Genomic DNA, 16,659 nt, shown 5'->3' on the forward strand with positions numbered 1-16,659 from the left:
GTAGGTCACGAGCACTTTCAGTTTACTGTGCTCCCTTTCAACCTTACCAACGCCCCTCTTGTGTTCACGAAAGTGATGGCAGTGTTTGCAGCTCATTTGCGCAGGTTAGGGGTCTCAGTCTTCCTCTACCTCGACGACTGGATGTTGAAGGCGCCTTCGTCCCGGACAGTCATCTTCCACCTTCAGACTACAGCGAATCTCCTGCACGAGCTGGGGTTCACTATAAACGTGCCGAAGTCACACCTGACTCCCTCTCAGATGCTCTCTTTCATTGGAGTTGTTATGGATACAGTGCAAATTTGGGTTTATCCTCCCTACAAGCGAGTCCAAGACATTCAGGCTATGATTCACATCTTTCTGCCTCGGTCTTGGGTTTCGGTCAGACTGACTTTGAGGCTGCCGGGCCTTATGGCATCCTGCTAGTGACACATGCCAGATGGTATATGCAGGCTCTGCAGTGGGACACAGCATCAGGGAAATCTCTCCGACATGGTCCAGATCTCGGAGGAGACTGCGAAAGACCTGCAGTGGTGGCTTTTGAATCAGTATTGGGTCAATGGCAGATCCCCAGATCTATCCATAGTGACGGACGTACCACTTCTGAGATGGGGCGGCCACATGAAAGAGGCTGAGATAAGATGCCTCTGGTCTCGTGCGGAGTCTGGTCTCCATATCAATCTTCTGTTGCTCCGGGCAAGTAGGCTTGCGTTGAAAGCATTTCTTCCCTCTCTCAAACGGAAAGTAGCGCAAGTGTTCATGGACAACACTACCGCCATGTGGTACTGTAGGAGGCTGACCTGGCTTATAGTGGGTACTTTGGGGTACTTAAACCATGTGCCAGGTCCAGTTATCCCTTATTAGTAGATTAGAAGTGTTCTAGCAGCTTAGGCTGATAGAGGTAGCTATAGCAGAGCAGCTTAGGCTGAACTAGGAGACATGCAAAGCTCCTACTATACCACCTATATCACTTAGTACTATATCATAAGAAAACACAATATTCAAAAAATAAAGGCACTTTATTTTAGTGACAATATGCCAAAAGTATCTCAGAGGATATACTCCCTTAGGAGGTAAGTAAAATACACAAAATACACACACAAACTAAAATCAGGTAAGTAAACAGTTAGAAAAGTAGTGCAAACACTGTAGAACACAATAGAATGCAATAGGAGACAATAGGCTTAGGGGCAACACAAACCATATACTCCAAAAGTGGAATGAGAACCACAAATGGACCCCAGGCCTAGTGTAGTGTGTAGAGGGTCACTGGGAGTGTAAGAAAACACTAAGGGTGTCCAAGATACCCCACCCCAAGACCCTGAAAAGTAGGAGTAAAGTTACCCTACCTACTCCAGAAAGACAGTAAAGTCGAGATAGGGGATTCTGCAAAGACAACAACTGACTGCAAAGCACTGAAGACAGATTCCTGGACCTGAGGACCTGTAAAGGAAGGGGACCAAGTCCAAGACTCACGCAAGTGTCCACGGGGGGCAGGAGCCCACTAAACCCCGGATGAAAGTGCAAAAGTGCTGCCTTTGAGTGGAAGAAGACGAAGATTCTGCATCAAAGGAAGGTGCCAGGAACTTCTCCTTTGGTCAGAAGATGTCCCACGGCGTGCTGGAGGATGCAGAGTTGTTTCCACGCAGAAGGACCGCAAACAAGCCTTGCTAGCTACAAGAGTCGCAGTTGAAGGTTTTGGGTGCTGCCAGGGCTCAGGAAGGACCAGGAGGTCGCCCCTGGGAGGAGGAGACAGAGGGGGCGCTCAGCAACACAGATAGCTCCCGCAGAAGCAGGCAGCACCCGCAGAAGCACCTGAACAGGCCTTCAGAAGATTGAGCACAACGGTCGACTCAGCACAACAACAGAGGGTCCCACGAAGTCGGAGTCTGTAGGAAATTGGCTCTGTATGTACTATTTCAAAGTAAGAAATAGCATGCACAGAGTACAAGGGTTCCCCTTAGAGGTAAGATAGTGGCAAAAAGAGATAATTCTAATGCTCTATTTTGTGGTAGTGTGGTCGAGCAGTAGGCTTATCAGAGGATAGTGTTAAGCATTTGTTGTACACACACAGGAAATAAATGAGGAACGCACACTCAAAGACAATTCCAGGCCAATAGGTTTTTATATAGAAAAATATATTTTCTTAGTTTATTTTAAGAACCACAGGTTCGAAATTTACAAACAATACTTTAAATGAAAGGTATTTCACTCAGGTACTTTAGGAACTTTGAAGCAACATAATATCATGTACAATATTAGCAAAAATGGCAATAAGCTGTTTTAAAACTAGACAGTGCAATTTTCAACAGTTCCTGGGGGAGGTAAGTGTTTGTTAGTTTTGCAGGCAAGTAAACCACCTACAGGGTTCAAAGTTGGGTCCAAGGTAGCCCACCGTTGGGGGTTCAGAGTAACCCCAAAGTTACCACACCAGCAGCTCAGGGCCGGTCAGGTGCAGAGGTCAAAGTGGTGCCCAAAACACATAGGCTTCAATGGAGAAGGGGGTGCCCCTGTTCCAGTCTGCCAGCAGGTAAGTACCCGCGACTTCGGAGGGCAGACCAGGGGGGTTTTGTAGGGCACCGGGGGGGACACAAGTCAGCACAAAAAGTACACCCTCAGCGGCACAGGGGCAGCCTGGTGCAGAGTGCAAACAGGCGTCGGGTTTGCAATTGGTTTCAATGGGAGACCCAAGGGTCTCTTCAGCGAAGCAGGCAGGCAAAGGGGGGGGGGTGGTGGGGGGCTCCTCGGGGTAGCCACCACCTGGGGGTCGCTTCTGCACTGGAGGTCGGATCCTACAGGTCCTGGGGGCTGCGGGTGCAGTGTCTTTACCAGGCGTCGGGTTCTTTGAAGCAGGCAGTCACGGTCAGGGGGAGCCTCTGGATTCCCTCTGCAGATGTTGCTGTGGGGGCTCAGGGGGGTCAACTCTGGCTACTCACGGGATCGCAGTCGCTGGGGAGTCCTCCCTGTAGTGTTCTTTCTCCGCAGGTCGAGCCAGGGGCGTCGGGTGCAGAGTGGAAAGTCTCACGCTTCCGGTGGGAAACATGGAGTCCTTTAAAAGTTGTTTCTTTGTTGCAAGTTTTGGTTTCTTTGAAACAGGGCCGCTGTCCTTGGGAGTTCTTGGTCCATTTAGATGCAGGGTAGTCCTCTGAGGATTCAGAGGTCGCTGGACCCTGGGGAACGCGTCACTGTTGCAGTTTTTCTCGAAGTGGGGAGACAGGCCAGTAGGGCTGGGGCCAAAGCAGTTGGTGTCTCAGTCTTCTTTGCAGGGCTTCAGGTCAGCAGTCCTTCTTCATCTTAGGTTGCAGGAATCTATCTTCCTAGGTTCTGGGGGCCCCTAAATACTCAATTCTAGGGGTGTGTTTAGGTCTGAGGGGTTAGTAGCCAATGGCTACTAGCCCTGAGGGTGGCTACACCCTCTTTGTGCCTCCTCCCTGAGGGGATGGGGGCACATCCCTAATTCTATTGGGGGAATCCTCCATCTGCAAGGTGGAGGATTTCTAAAAGTCAGAGCCACCTCAGCTCAGGACACCTTAGGGGTTGTCCTGACTGGCCAGTGACTCCTCCTTGTTTTTCTCATTATCTCCTCCGGCCTTGCCACCAAAAGTGGGGCCGTGGCCGAAGGGGGCGGGCATCTCCACTAGCTGGGATGCCCTGTGGCGCTGTAACAAAGGGGGTGAGCCTTTGAGGCTCACCGCCATGCGTTACAGTTCCTGCAGGGGGAGGTGAGAAGCACCTCCACCCATTAGAGGCTTTGTTCCTGGCCACAGAGTGACAAAGGCACTCTCCCCATGTGGCCAGCAGCATGTCTGGTGTGTGGCAGGCTGGCAACACTAGTCAGCCCACACTGGAAGTCGGGTATGTTTTCAGGGGGCATCTCTAAGATGCCCTCTGGGGTGTATTTCACAATAAAATGTACACTGGCATAAGTGTGCATTTATTGTGCTGAGAAGTTTGATACCAAACTTCCCAGTTTTCGGTGCAGCCATTATGGTGCTTTGGAGTTGGTGTATGACAGACTCCCAGACCATATACTCTTATGGCTACCCTGCACTTACAATGTCTAAGGTTTTGCATAGACACTGTAGGGGCATAGTGCTCATGCACCTATGCCCTCACCTATGGTATAGTGCACCCTGCCTTAGGGCTGGAAGGTCTGTTAGAGGGGTGGCTTATCTATGCCATGGGCAGTGTGAGGTTGGCATGGCACCCTGAGGGGAGTGCCATGTTGACTTAGTCATTTTCTCCCCACCAGCACACACAAGCTGGCAAGCAGTGTGTCTGTGCTGAGGTTGGGGTCCCTAGGGTGTCATAAGACATGCTGCAGCCCTTGGAGACCTTCCCTGGCATCAGGGCCCTTGGTACCAGGGGTACCAGTTACAAGGGACTTACCTGGATGCCAGGGTGTGCCAATTGTGGAGACAAAGGTACAGTTTTAGGGAAAGAACACTGGTGCTGGGGTCTGGTTAGCAGGCCTCAGCACACTTTCAAATCATAACTTGGCATCAGCAAAGGCAAAAAGTCAGGGGGTAACCATGCCAAGGAGGCATTTCCTTACAGAGTCCAACTCAGTGAGTTGGGCAATGCAGGACAGATTGCTGGGGACCTGGGCTAGGCTGTGCACGAAGGAAGTCTTGCAAAAGTGCACAGAAGCCCGAGCAGCTGCAGTTCACTCAGTACACAGGATTACTGGTACCCCTGGTACCAAGGGCCCTGATGCCAGGGAAGGTCTCTAAGGGCTGCAGCATGTCTTATGCCACCCTAGGGACCCCAACCTCAGCACAGACACACTGCTTGCCAGCTTGTGTGTGCTGGTCAGAAGAAAATGATGACTAAGTCGACATGGCACTCCCCTCATGGGTGCCATGCCAACCTCACACTGCCACTGCCCATGGCATAGATAACTCACCCCTCTAGCAGGCCTTCAAGCCCTAAGGCAGGGTGCACTATACCATAGGTGAGGGCATAGGTGCATGAGCACTATGCCCCTACAGTGTCTAAGCAAAACCATAGACATTGTAAGTGCAGGGTAGCCATAAGAGTATATGGTCTGGGAGTCTGTCATACACCAACTCCACAGCACCATAATGGCTACACTGAAAACTGGGAAGTTTGGTATCAAACTTCTCAGCACAATAAATGCACACTGATGCCAGTGTACATTTTATTGTGAAATGCACCCAGAGGGCATCTTAGAGATGCCCCCTGAAAACATACCCAACTTGCCAGCGTGCCACACACCAGACATGTTGCTGGCCACATGGGGAGAGTGCCTTTGTCACTCTGTGGCCAGGAACAAAGCCTGTACTGGGTGGAGGTGCTTCTCACCTCCTCCTGCGGGAACTGTAACACCTGGCGGTGAGCCTCAGAGGCTCACCCCCTTTGTTACAGCACCACAGGGCATCCCAGCTAGTGGAGATGGCCGCCCCTCCGACCACTGCCCCTACTTTTGGCGGCAAGGCTGGAAGAGATAATGAGAAAAACAAGGAGTCGTCACTGGCCAGTCAGGACAACCCCTAAGGTGTCCTGAGCTGAGGTGACTCTGACTTTTAGAAATCCTCCATCTTGCAGATGGAGGATTCCCCCAATAGGATTAGGGATGTGACCCCCTCCCCACCGGGAGGAGGCACAAAGAGGGTGTAGCCACCCTCAGGGTTAGTAGCCATTGGCTACTAACCTCCCAGACCTAAACCCACCCCTAAATTGAGTATTTAGGGGCCCCCAGAACCTAGGAAGAGAGATTCCTGCAACCTGAAGACGAAGGAGTACTGCTGACCTGAAGCCCTGCAGAGAAGACGGAGACACCAACTGCTTTGGCCCTTGCCCTACCGGCCATTCTATCCACTTCAAGAAAAACTGCAACATCGACGCGTCCCCCAGGGTCCAGCGACCTCTGAAGCCTCAGAGGACTACCCTGCATCTAAAAAGATCAAGAAACTCCTGAGGACAGCGTCCCTGTTCCACAGAAACTGCAACTTTGCAACAAAGAAGCAACTTTTAAAGACCACATGTTTCCTGCTGGAAGCGTGAGACTTTGCACTCTGCACCCGACGCCCCTGGCTCGACCTGCGGAAAACTAACTCTACAGGGAGGACTCCCCGGCGACTGCGAGCCCGTGAGTAGCCAGAGTTGACCCCCCTGAGCACCCACAGCGACACCTGCAGAGGGAATCCAGAGGCTCCCCCTGACCGCGACTGCCTGCTTCAAGGAACCCGAAGCCTGGAAAACACACTGCACCCGCAGCCCCCAGGACCTGAAGGAACCGAAGTCCAGTGCAGGAGCGACCCACAGGCGGCCCTCTTCCTAGCCCAGGTGGTGGCTACTCCGAGGAGCCCCCTCCTTGCCTGCCTGCATCGCTGAAGAGACCCTAGGGTCTCCCATTGAATCCTGTTTGCAAACCCGACGCCTGTTTGCACTCTGCACCTGGCCGCCCCTGTGCCGCTGAGGGTGTACTTTTTGTGCCTACTTGTGTGTCCCCCGGTGCCCTACAAAACCCCCCTTATCTGCCCTCCGAAGTCACTGGTACTTACCTGCTGGCAGACTGGAACCGGGGCACCCCTATTTCCATTGAAGCCTATGTGTTTTGGGCACCACTTAGACCTCTGCACCTGACTGGCCCTAAGCTGCTGGTGTGGTAACTTTGGGGTTGCCTTGAACCCCAAACGGTGGGCTACCTTGGACCCAACTTTGAACCCTGTAAGTGCTTTACTTACCTGTGAACCTAACAAATACTTACCTCCCCCAGGAACTGTTGATTTTTGCACTGTCCATTTTTTAAATAGCTTATTGCCATTTTTGCCAGAACTGTACATGCTATTATGCCGATTCAAAGTTCCTAAGATACCTGAGTGAAATACCTTTCATTTAAAGTATTGTTTGTAAATCTTGAACCTGTGGTTCTTAAAATAAACAAAGAAAATATATTTTTCTATATTAAAACCTATTGGCCTGGAATTGTCCGAGTGTGTGTTCCTCATTTATTGCCTGTGTGTGTACAACAAATGCTAAACACTACCCTCTGATAAGCCTACTGCTCAACCACACTACCACAAAATAGAGCATTAGAATTATCTCTTTTTGCCACTATCTTACCTCTAAGGGGAACCCTTGGACTCTGTGCATGCTATTTCTTACTTTGAAATAGTACATACAGAGCCAACTTCCTACATTGGTGGATCAGCGGTGGGGTACAAGACTTTGCATTTGCTGGACTACTCAGCCAATACCTGATCACACAACTAAATTCCAGAAATTGTCATTAGAAACTGATTTTTGAAATTTGAGCTATTTTTCTAAATTTTTAAAAGTCCTGCTAGGGCCTTGTGTTAGTCCCTGTTAGCATTTCTTTTAGAGTTTAAAAGTTTGGATTTTAGTTCTAGAGATAGTTTTAGATTCTTAAATAGTATTCCAACTTTTAGAGAAATAATGTCTGCTGCAGAAGAGATGGTGGTGGAGCTTAACCTCACCCCTTACCTACATCTCAGGATGTCAGAGTTAAGGACTCTCTGCAAAATCAAAAAGATAAAAACTGGTTCAAACCCTACTAAAGTACAGCTCCAGGAGCTCTTGCCAGAGTTTTCTAGAAACAACCCCTCTGATTATGTCCTCACAGAGGGGGAAACTAGTGATGTGGAGGAATTCCCACCTCCAGTCCTAGTTAGGGAGACCAGGGTTTCTCCAACCCTGTCTCCAGAAGTGATAGTCAGAGATGTTGCTTCTCTCACAGGAGAGTCCAACAGCTCTGAAACCATTGAGGGCAGCCTCAATGAAGATGACCTCCTGTTAGCCAGGATGGCCAAAAGATTGGCTTTGGAGAGACAGCTCCTAGCCATAGAAAGGGAAACACAAGAGATGGGCTTAGCTCCCATCAATGGTGGCAGCAATTTAAATAGGGTCAGAGATACTCCTGACATGCTAAAGATCCCCAAAGGGATTGTAACTAAATATGAAGATGGTGATGACATCACCAAATGGTTCACAGCTTTTGAGAGGGCTTGTGCAACCAGAAAAGTAAACAAATCTCACTGGGGTGCTCTCCTTTGGGAAATGTTCACTGGGAAGTGTAGGGATAGACTCCTCACACTCTCTGGAAAAGATGCAGAAGCCTATGACTTCATGAAGGCTACCCTGATTTGAGGGCTTTGGATTCTCAACTGAGTAGTACAGGATTAGGTTGAGGGGGGCTCAAAAATCCTCGAGCCAGACCTGGGTTGATTTTGTTGACTTCTCATTCAAAACACTGGATGGTTGGATTAATGACAGTGGTGTAAATGATTATGATGGGCTTTACAATCTGTTTATGAAAACACCTTTTAAGTAATTTTTTCAATGATAAACTGTATCAGCATCTGGTAGACCTAGGTCCAATTTCTCCCCAAGAATTGGGAAAGAAGGTAGACCATTGGGTCAAGACTAGGGTGACCAAGACTTCCACAGGGGGTGACCAAAAGAAAGGGGTCACAAAGACTCCCCAGTGGAAGAGTGTTCAGCCATCCAAGGGTATAAGTAAATAGTCTTCTACAGGGCCCCAAAAACCTGCTCAGGAGGGAGGGCCCAAAGCCTCTTCACAATCCAATTTTGGGTACAAGGGTAAAAACTTTGATCCCAAAAAGGCCTGGTGTCGTAGCTGTAATCAGCAGGGACACCAAACTGGAGACAAGGCCTGTCCCAAGAAAGGTTCCACTTCAAACTCTACTCCAGTTAGCACTGGAATAGCCAGTCTCCAGGTGGGATCAACAGTGTACCCAGAGAAAATCAGGGTTCACACTGAAGCTACATTAGTCTCTGAGGGAGGGGTGGACTTAGCCACACTGGCTGCCTGGCCCCCTAATATGCAAAAATACAGGCATCAACTCTTGATTAATGGGACTAATGTAGAAGGCCTGAGGGATACAGGTGCCAGTGTCACAATGGTGACAGACAAACTGGTTTCCCCAGGACAATACCTGACTGGACACACTTATCCAGTCACCAACGCTGACAATCAGACTAAAGTACATCCTATGGCTATGGTAACTTTAGAGTGGGAAGGGGTCACTGGCCTGAAACAGGTGGTAGTCTCCTCAAATATCCCTGTAGAATGTTTGCTTGGAAATGACCTGGAGTCCTTAGCATCAGCTGAGATAGAACTCAAAACCCATGCAGCCGTACTGGGTATCCCTGAACTGGTGTGTGTCAAGACAAGGGCACAGTGCAGAGCTCAGGGTGAAAAAGAGGTGTTGGAGCCTGGAATAATGGCCCAACCCTCCAAGAGAGTGGAAACCAGCTTCAACACAACAAAAGAAAAAGAACCTCTCTTCCCAGGAAGAAGTTCTGCCCTCTGGGGAACTGAGCCCATGGAGTTGCAACCTTATCAGGTTGAACTCTTAGGCCCAGGGGGACCCACAAGGGGACAGTTGTGTAAGGGGCAAGACACCTGTCCCTCTCTTGAAGGCCTCAGGCTGCAAGCTGCCGAGAAAACCAAAGAAACAAATCACTGGAACACATAGGGTCTATTGGGAAGATGGACTCCTCTACACTGAGGCAAGATATCCCAAACCTGGTGCCACTAGGAAGAGTGGTAGTGCCTCAGGAGTGTAGGGAGTTCATTCTGACCTTAGCCCATGATATTACACTTGCTCGGCATTTGGGACGAACCAAGACTTGGGAGAGGTTAGTCAACCATTTCCATTGGCCCAACATGTCCCAGAAAGTAAAGGAGTTTTGTGTCTCCTGTGCCACCTGTCAAGCCAGCGGTAAGACAGGTGGCCATCCAAAGGCCCCCCTCATTCTACTTCCAGTGGTGGGGGTGCCCTTTGAAAGAGTGGGAGTGGGTAAAGTGGGTCCACTTGAACCTCCCACAGCATCAGGGAATCAGTATATCCTAGTAGTAGTGGATCATGCTACTAGGTGCCCTGAAGCAATTCCCCTTAGGTCCACTACTGCCCCTGCAGTAGCCAAGGCACTCATTGTTATTTTTACCAGAGTGGGATTTCCTAAGGAGGTGGTTTCTGACAGAGGTACCAACTTCATCAGCTTACCTAAAACACATGTGGAATGAAGGTGAGGTGACTTAAAAATTCACCACACCCTATCATCCACAAACCAATGGTCTTGTTGAGAGATTTAACAAGACATTGAAGGGCATGATCATGGGGCTCCTTGAAAAGCTCAAAAGGAGATGGGATGTCCTCTTGCCATGTCTGCTTTTCGCCTAAAGAGAGGTGCCTCAAAAGGGAGTAGGGTTTTCCCCCTTTGAACTTCTGTTTGGCCATCCTGTTAGGGGACCACTAGCTCTTGTGAAAGAAGGCTGGGAGAGACCTCTTCATGAGCCTAAGCAAGATATAGTGGACTATGTACTAGGCCTACATTCCAGGATGGCAGAGTACATGGAAAAGGCAAGTAAAAACCTTGAGGCCAGCCATCAACTCCAGAAGATGTGGTATGACCAAAAGGCTGCTATGGTTGAGTTTCAGCCAAGGCAGAAAGTCTGGGTTCTGGAGTCTGTTGCTCCCAGGTCACTTCAGGACAGATGGAGTGGCCCTTACCCAGTGCTAGAGAGAAAGAGTCTGGTCACCTACCTGGTAGACCTAGGCACTAGCAGGACCCCCAAGAGGGTGATCCATGTGAACCGCCTCAAACTCTTTCATGACAGGGCAGATGTAAACATGTTAATGGTTACAGATGAGGACGAGGAAGCTGAGAGTGAACCTCTCCCTGATCTCCTCTCCACTGACCCTAAAGATGGTGCAGTAGATGGAGTGGTCTACTCAGACACCCTCTCTGGCCAACAGCAAGGTGACTGTAGGAAAGTCCTACAACAGTTTGCTGAGCTCTTTTCCCTAACCCCTGGTCAGACACACCTGTGTACCCATGATGTGGACACAGGAGACAGCATGCCTGTCAAAAACAAAATCTTTAGACAGTCTGACCAAGTTAAGGAAAGCATCAAAGTGGAAGTCCACAAGATGCTGGAATTGGGAGTCATTGAGCACTCTGACAGTCCATGGGCTAGCCCCAGTGGCGTAGCATGGGTTGTCAGCACCCGGGGCAAGGCAAGTAATTTGCGCCCCCTAACCCGTGGATTTTAGCACTCGCGAGTGCGAGCGCGCCCCCCCCCCAGATGGTGCGGCCGGCCCCCCTGCACCCCCCACGCTACGCCACCGGCTAGCCCAGTGGTCTTAGTCCCAAAACCTCACACCAAAGATGGCAAGAAAGAGATGAGGTTTTGTGTGGACTACAGAGGACTTAATTCTGTCACCAAGACAGATGCCCATTCCATTCCAAGGGCAGATGAGTTAATTGATAAACTAGGTGCTGCCAAATACTTGAGTACCTTTGACTTGACAGCAGGGTACTGGCAAATAAAAATGGCACCAGGAGCAAAAGAAAAGACAGCATTCTTTACACCTGATGGGCACTATCAGTTTACTGTGATGCCCTTTGGCTTAAAGAATGCCCCTGCCACCCTCCAAAGGTTGGAGAATCAAGTCCTTGCTGGCTTGGAGTCCTTTAGTGCAGCGTATCTTGACAATATTGCTGTCTTTAGCTCCAGCTGGCAGGATCACCTGGTCCACCTGAAGAAGGTTTTGAAGGCTCTGCAAGCAGCAGGCCTCTTTATCAAGGCATCCAAATGTCAGATTGGGCAGGGTACTGTGGTTTACTTGGGACACCTTGCAGGTGGAGGCCAAGTTCAGCCACTCCAACCCAGGATCCAGACTATTCTGGACTGGGTAGCTCCAAAAACCCAGACTCAAGTCAGGGCATTCCTTGGCTTGACTGGTTACTATAGGAGGTTTGTGAAGGGATATGGATCCATAGTAACACCCCTCACAGAACTTACCTCTAAGAAAATGCCCAAGAAGGTAAACTGGACTGTAGAATGCCAACAGGCCTTTGACACCCTGAAGCAAGCTATGTGCACAGCACCAGTTCTCAAAGCTCCAGATTACTGCAAGCAGTTCATTGTGCAGACTGATGCCTCTGAACATGGGATAGGGGCAGTTCTGTCCCAAACAAATGATTATGGCCTTGACTAGCCTGTTGCTTTCATTAGCAGGAGGTTACTCCCCAGGGAGCAGCGTTGGAGTGCCATTGAGAGGGAGGCCTTTGCTGTGGTCTGGCCCCTGAAGAAGCTGAGACCATACCTCCTTGGTACTCACTTTGTAGTTCAGACTGACCACAGACCTCTCAGATGGCTAATGCAAATGAAAGGTCAAAATCCTAAACTGTTGAGGTGGTCCATATCCCTACAGGGAATGGACTTTATAGTGGAACACAGACCTGGGACTGCCCATGCCAATGCAGATGGCCTTTCCAGGTTCTTCCACTTAGAAAATGAAGTCTCTCTTGGGAAAGGTTAGTCTCATCCTCTTTCGTTTGTGGGGGGGGATTGTGTAAGGAAATGCCTCCTTGGCATGGTTACCCCCTGACTTTTTGCCTTTGCTGATGCCAAGTTACGATTTGAAAGTGTGCTGGGACCCTGCTAACCAGGCCCACCAGTGTTCTTTCCCTAAACTGTACCTTTGACTCCACAATTGGCACAACCCTGGCTCCCAGGTACGTCCCTTGTAACGGGTACCCCTGGTACCAAGGGCCCTGATGCCAGCAAAGGTCTCTAAGGCCTGCAGCATGTCTTATGCCACCCTAAGGACCCCTCACTCAGCACGTACACACTGCTTGCCAGCTTGTATGTGCTGGTGGGGAGAAAATGACTAAGTCGACATGGCACTGCCCTCAGAGTGCCATGCCAACCTCACACTGCCTGTGGCATAGGTAAGTCACCCCTCTAGCAGGCCTTACAGCCTTAAGGCAGGGTGCACTATACCACAGGTGAGGGCAGAAGTGCATGAGCACTATGCCCCAACAGTATCTAAGTAAAACCTTAGATATTGTAAGTGCAGGGTAGCCATAAGAGTATATGGTCTGGGATTCTGTCAGACACGACCTCCACAGCACCATAATCACTACATTGAAAACTGGGAAGTTTGGTATCAAACCTCTTAGCACAATAAATGCACACTGATGCCAGTGTGCACTTTATTGTAAAATACATCCAGAGGGCATCTTAGAGATGCCCCCTGAAAACATACCCGACTTCCAGTGTGGGCTGACTAGTTTTGGCAGCCTGCCACACACCAGACATGTTGCTGGCCGCATGGGGAGAGTGCCTTTGTCACTCTGTGGCCAGGAACAAAGCCTGTACTGGGTAGAGGTGCTTCTCACCTCCCCCTGCAGGAACTATAACACCTTGCTGTGAGCCTCAAAGGCTCAACCCCTTTCTTACAGCGCCACAAGGCATCCCAGCTAGTGGAGATGCCCGCCCCTCCGGCACTGCCCCCACTTTTGGCGGCAAGGCTGGAGGAGATAATGAGGAAAACAAGGCGGAGTCACTCCCCAGTCAGGACAGCCCCTAAAGTGTCCTGAGCTGAGGTGACTCTTACTCTTAGAAATCCTCCTTCTTGTAGATGGAGGATTCCCCCAATAGGATTAGGGATGTGCCCCCCTCCACACAGGGAGGAGGCACAAAGAGGGTGTGGCCACCCTCCGAGCCAGTAGCCATTGGCTACTGCCCTCCCAGACCTAAACACACCCCTAAATTTAGGGGCTCCCAGAACCAAGGAAGATAGATTCCTGCAACCTAAAGAAGAAGAAGGACTGCTGACCTGAAGCCCTGCAGTGAAGACGGAGATGACAAGTGATTTGGCCCCAGCCCCACTGGCCTGTTTCCCTCCTTCGAAGAAAACTGCAACAGCGACGCATCTAACAGGGTCCAGAGACCTCTGAAGCCTCAGAGGACTACCCTGCATCCAAGGGACCAAGAAGCTCCTGAGAACAGCGGCCCTGTTCAAGAAACTGCAACTTTCTGCAACAAAGAAGCAACTTTTAAAGACCACATGTTTCCCACCGGAAGCGTGAGACTTTCCACTCTGCACCTGACGCCCCCGGCTCGACCTGCAGAAAACTAACACTACAGGGAGGACTCCCCGGCGACTGCGAGCCCGTGAGTAGCTAGAGTTGACCCCCCCCCCCCCCGAGCTCCCACAGCAACGCCTGCAGAGGAAATCCAGAGGCTACCCCTGACCGTGACTGCCTGCTTCAAGGAACCCGACGCCTGGAACCAGCACTGCACCCGCAGCCCCCAGGACCTGAAGGATCTGAACTCCAGTGCAGGAGCGACCACCAGGCGACCCTCTGCCTAGCCCAGGTGGTGGGTACCCCGGGGAGCCCCCCTGTGCCTGCCTGCATTGTTTGAAGAAACCCCCGGGTCTCCCCATTGATTCCTATAGAAAACCCGACGCCTGCTTTGCACACTGCACCCCTGTGCCGCTGAGGGTGTTTTTTGTGTGCCTACTTGTGTCCTCCCCCCCCCCCCCATTGCTCTACAATGCCCTGGTCTGCCCTCCGAGGACGCGGGTACGTACCTGCTGGCACACTGGAACTGGAGCACCCCTGTTCTCCATAGGCGCCTATGTGTATTGGGCACCTCTTTGACCTCTGTACCTGACCGGCCCTGAGCTGCTGGTGTGATATCTTTGGGGTTGCCTTGAACCCCCAACGGTGGGCTACCTATGCCCAGGAACTGAGACTTGTAAGTGTCTTACTTACCTCACAATCTAACGTTTATTTACCTCCCCCAGGAACTGTTGATTTTTGCACAGTGTCCACTTTTAAAATAGCTTATTGCCATTTTAACAAAGACTGCATATGATATTGCTTTTATTCAAAGTTCCTAACTTACCTGTGTAAAGTATCTTGCATTTTATGAGTTTACTTCAAATATTGAACCTGTGGTTCTTAAAATAAACTAAGAAAATATTTTTTTCTATAGAAAAACCTATTGGCCTGGAATTGTCTGAGTGTGTGTTCCTCATTTATTGCCTGTGTGTGTACAACAAATGCTTAACACTACCCTCTGAAAAGCCTACTGTTTGACCACACTACCACAAAATAGAGCATTAGAATTATGTAATTTTGCCACTAGCTTATCTCTAAGGGGAACCCTTGGACTCTGTGTACACTATTTCTTACTTTGAAATAGTATATACAGAGCCAACTTCCTACACTGTATGAGCAGATCTGCATGAATGGCATTTTGTCCATTCGGTTCTGTGGGACTTGTTGGTCTCATCTGTTTGCTACCCCACCTCCAGCAAGGTATTGCTTCAGCATCTATTCTAAGGTAATTAATTTGCAACTAGAATTCTCTATCAGATTAACAAGTTACTTACCTTTGGTAACGCCTTATCTGGTACACTCTAGCTGCAGATTCCTTACCGACCACCTCATCCTCTTTGCTTTGCTAACTGATTCAGTAACATCTCCTTTCTGAGGGCCATAGTGATGCACACCATTCTGTCAGCATGTTGTGTGGCTCTGCACTTCTGGTGTGTAAAGTCAGGAAAAGAAACTGATGTAATCGCTCTGCACTGCCATCTATGTAGGCACCTCTCATGTCACAACCGCAGCGGACGTTAACACGGAGCCGAACTACGCCACCTACCAGTGCACTGGATCTAGTCTTATGCCTAGTGAATATTCTGAGGCAAGGAAGCTGAAGCTAGATACACTGTCTACCAGATTACCTAAGGTAAGTAACTTGTTCATTACTCACAGATGTGAACAGCAACATTTTATGCACTGATATTATGGAGCCATATCATCATTTCTGGTAACACATTCCTGACTCCCAGTGTAGTTTCAGTACTTTAGTACCGATTACTGAGATTGAAGTTCCAGAACATATATCAAGCCTCAAATTATATTAAAAAATCATGAAACTCTGGGAAGATGGTGTCCATCAAAAAACGTACAGAATGTATGTAGCTTCTTTTTCACTTTTTCTCTGTCTCGTTCTCTTTCTCTCCTTGTCCTCCCTTGGCATGCAGTTAATGTTATTTCAACTACCTACTCCCCTTCCTTTCTCATCTTTCTTAACTCTTATTTAATATGCTCATTAAGTGTTATTCTTTCCTTGACTCCTCTCAGTCAGTACCCCAAGGTCCTAACACTTCTTTCAGCAGCCATTTCAAGGGAACAGAATGCTCGTACTATGGATAACATATGTGGGGCCGTGGCACGCATGATTGTCACCAATGCCGAAGGAATGCCTGTTGACCAGGTAAGCAGAATATCTAGTTCGTTAGTGAATTTCTTCTGTTCATCTACTTTTCAGAGTATGTTAATTTGGACTTGAAAGTCCGATTACAAATAATGCAGAGTCGTCAAGATCGATATGATTTTTCAACATAGCGTCGACCCCACCTCTATTATGTACATGACAACTGGAGCTGCATTTGTGCACCACCCAAGCATGCTAATATCTGATAGAGACTTCTAGTTGCAGATTCCTTACCATTACCTTACCAGGCAACAGACTGGATCAAGAGATTTTTCTTCAAGCAGTACATCTGCGCACCGTCACGTGGCGTTGGTCGACTCCGTAGGCGTCGTTTGCGTCGTGATGACGTCATGGTTGTAGATGGGTGCCACCCTGGCGCGCTGACGCCAGTTATTTTCTTTCCGCGCCAGCCTATGCGCAGATCCGGAGAGAGCTACCTCAGTCATTTTTTGACTCCGTCGACACTTTTGTCGAAGTTTTTGATGAGTTCGCGGATGCAAGACCGAATTCAAGCCCTGTGACTCCTGTCACGAACTATATCTGTGATGGATCCGCATCTCGTGTGT

General features: G+C 49.4%; 1 protein-coding gene across 1 annotated transcript in view; it reads left to right on the forward strand.

Moving 5' to 3' along the window:
- The window catches only part of IPO4 (importin 4), a 1,872,953-nt gene that overhangs the window by 1,371,591 nt on the left and 484,703 nt on the right, over nucleotides 1–16,659 (forward strand). Inside the window, exon 27 of the mRNA XM_069238173.1 lies at nucleotides 15,961–16,093. Coding sequence (XP_069094274.1) covers nucleotides 15,961–16,093 — 133 coding nt within the window. The remainder of the gene's footprint in view (nucleotides 1–15,960; nucleotides 16,094–16,659) is intronic.

The sequence above is a fragment of the Pleurodeles waltl genome, chromosome 6 (assembly GCF_031143425.1).
Source record: "Pleurodeles waltl isolate 20211129_DDA chromosome 6, aPleWal1.hap1.20221129, whole genome shotgun sequence".
In the NCBI taxonomy this organism is placed as follows: Eukaryota; Metazoa; Chordata; class Amphibia; order Caudata; family Salamandridae; genus Pleurodeles; species Pleurodeles waltl.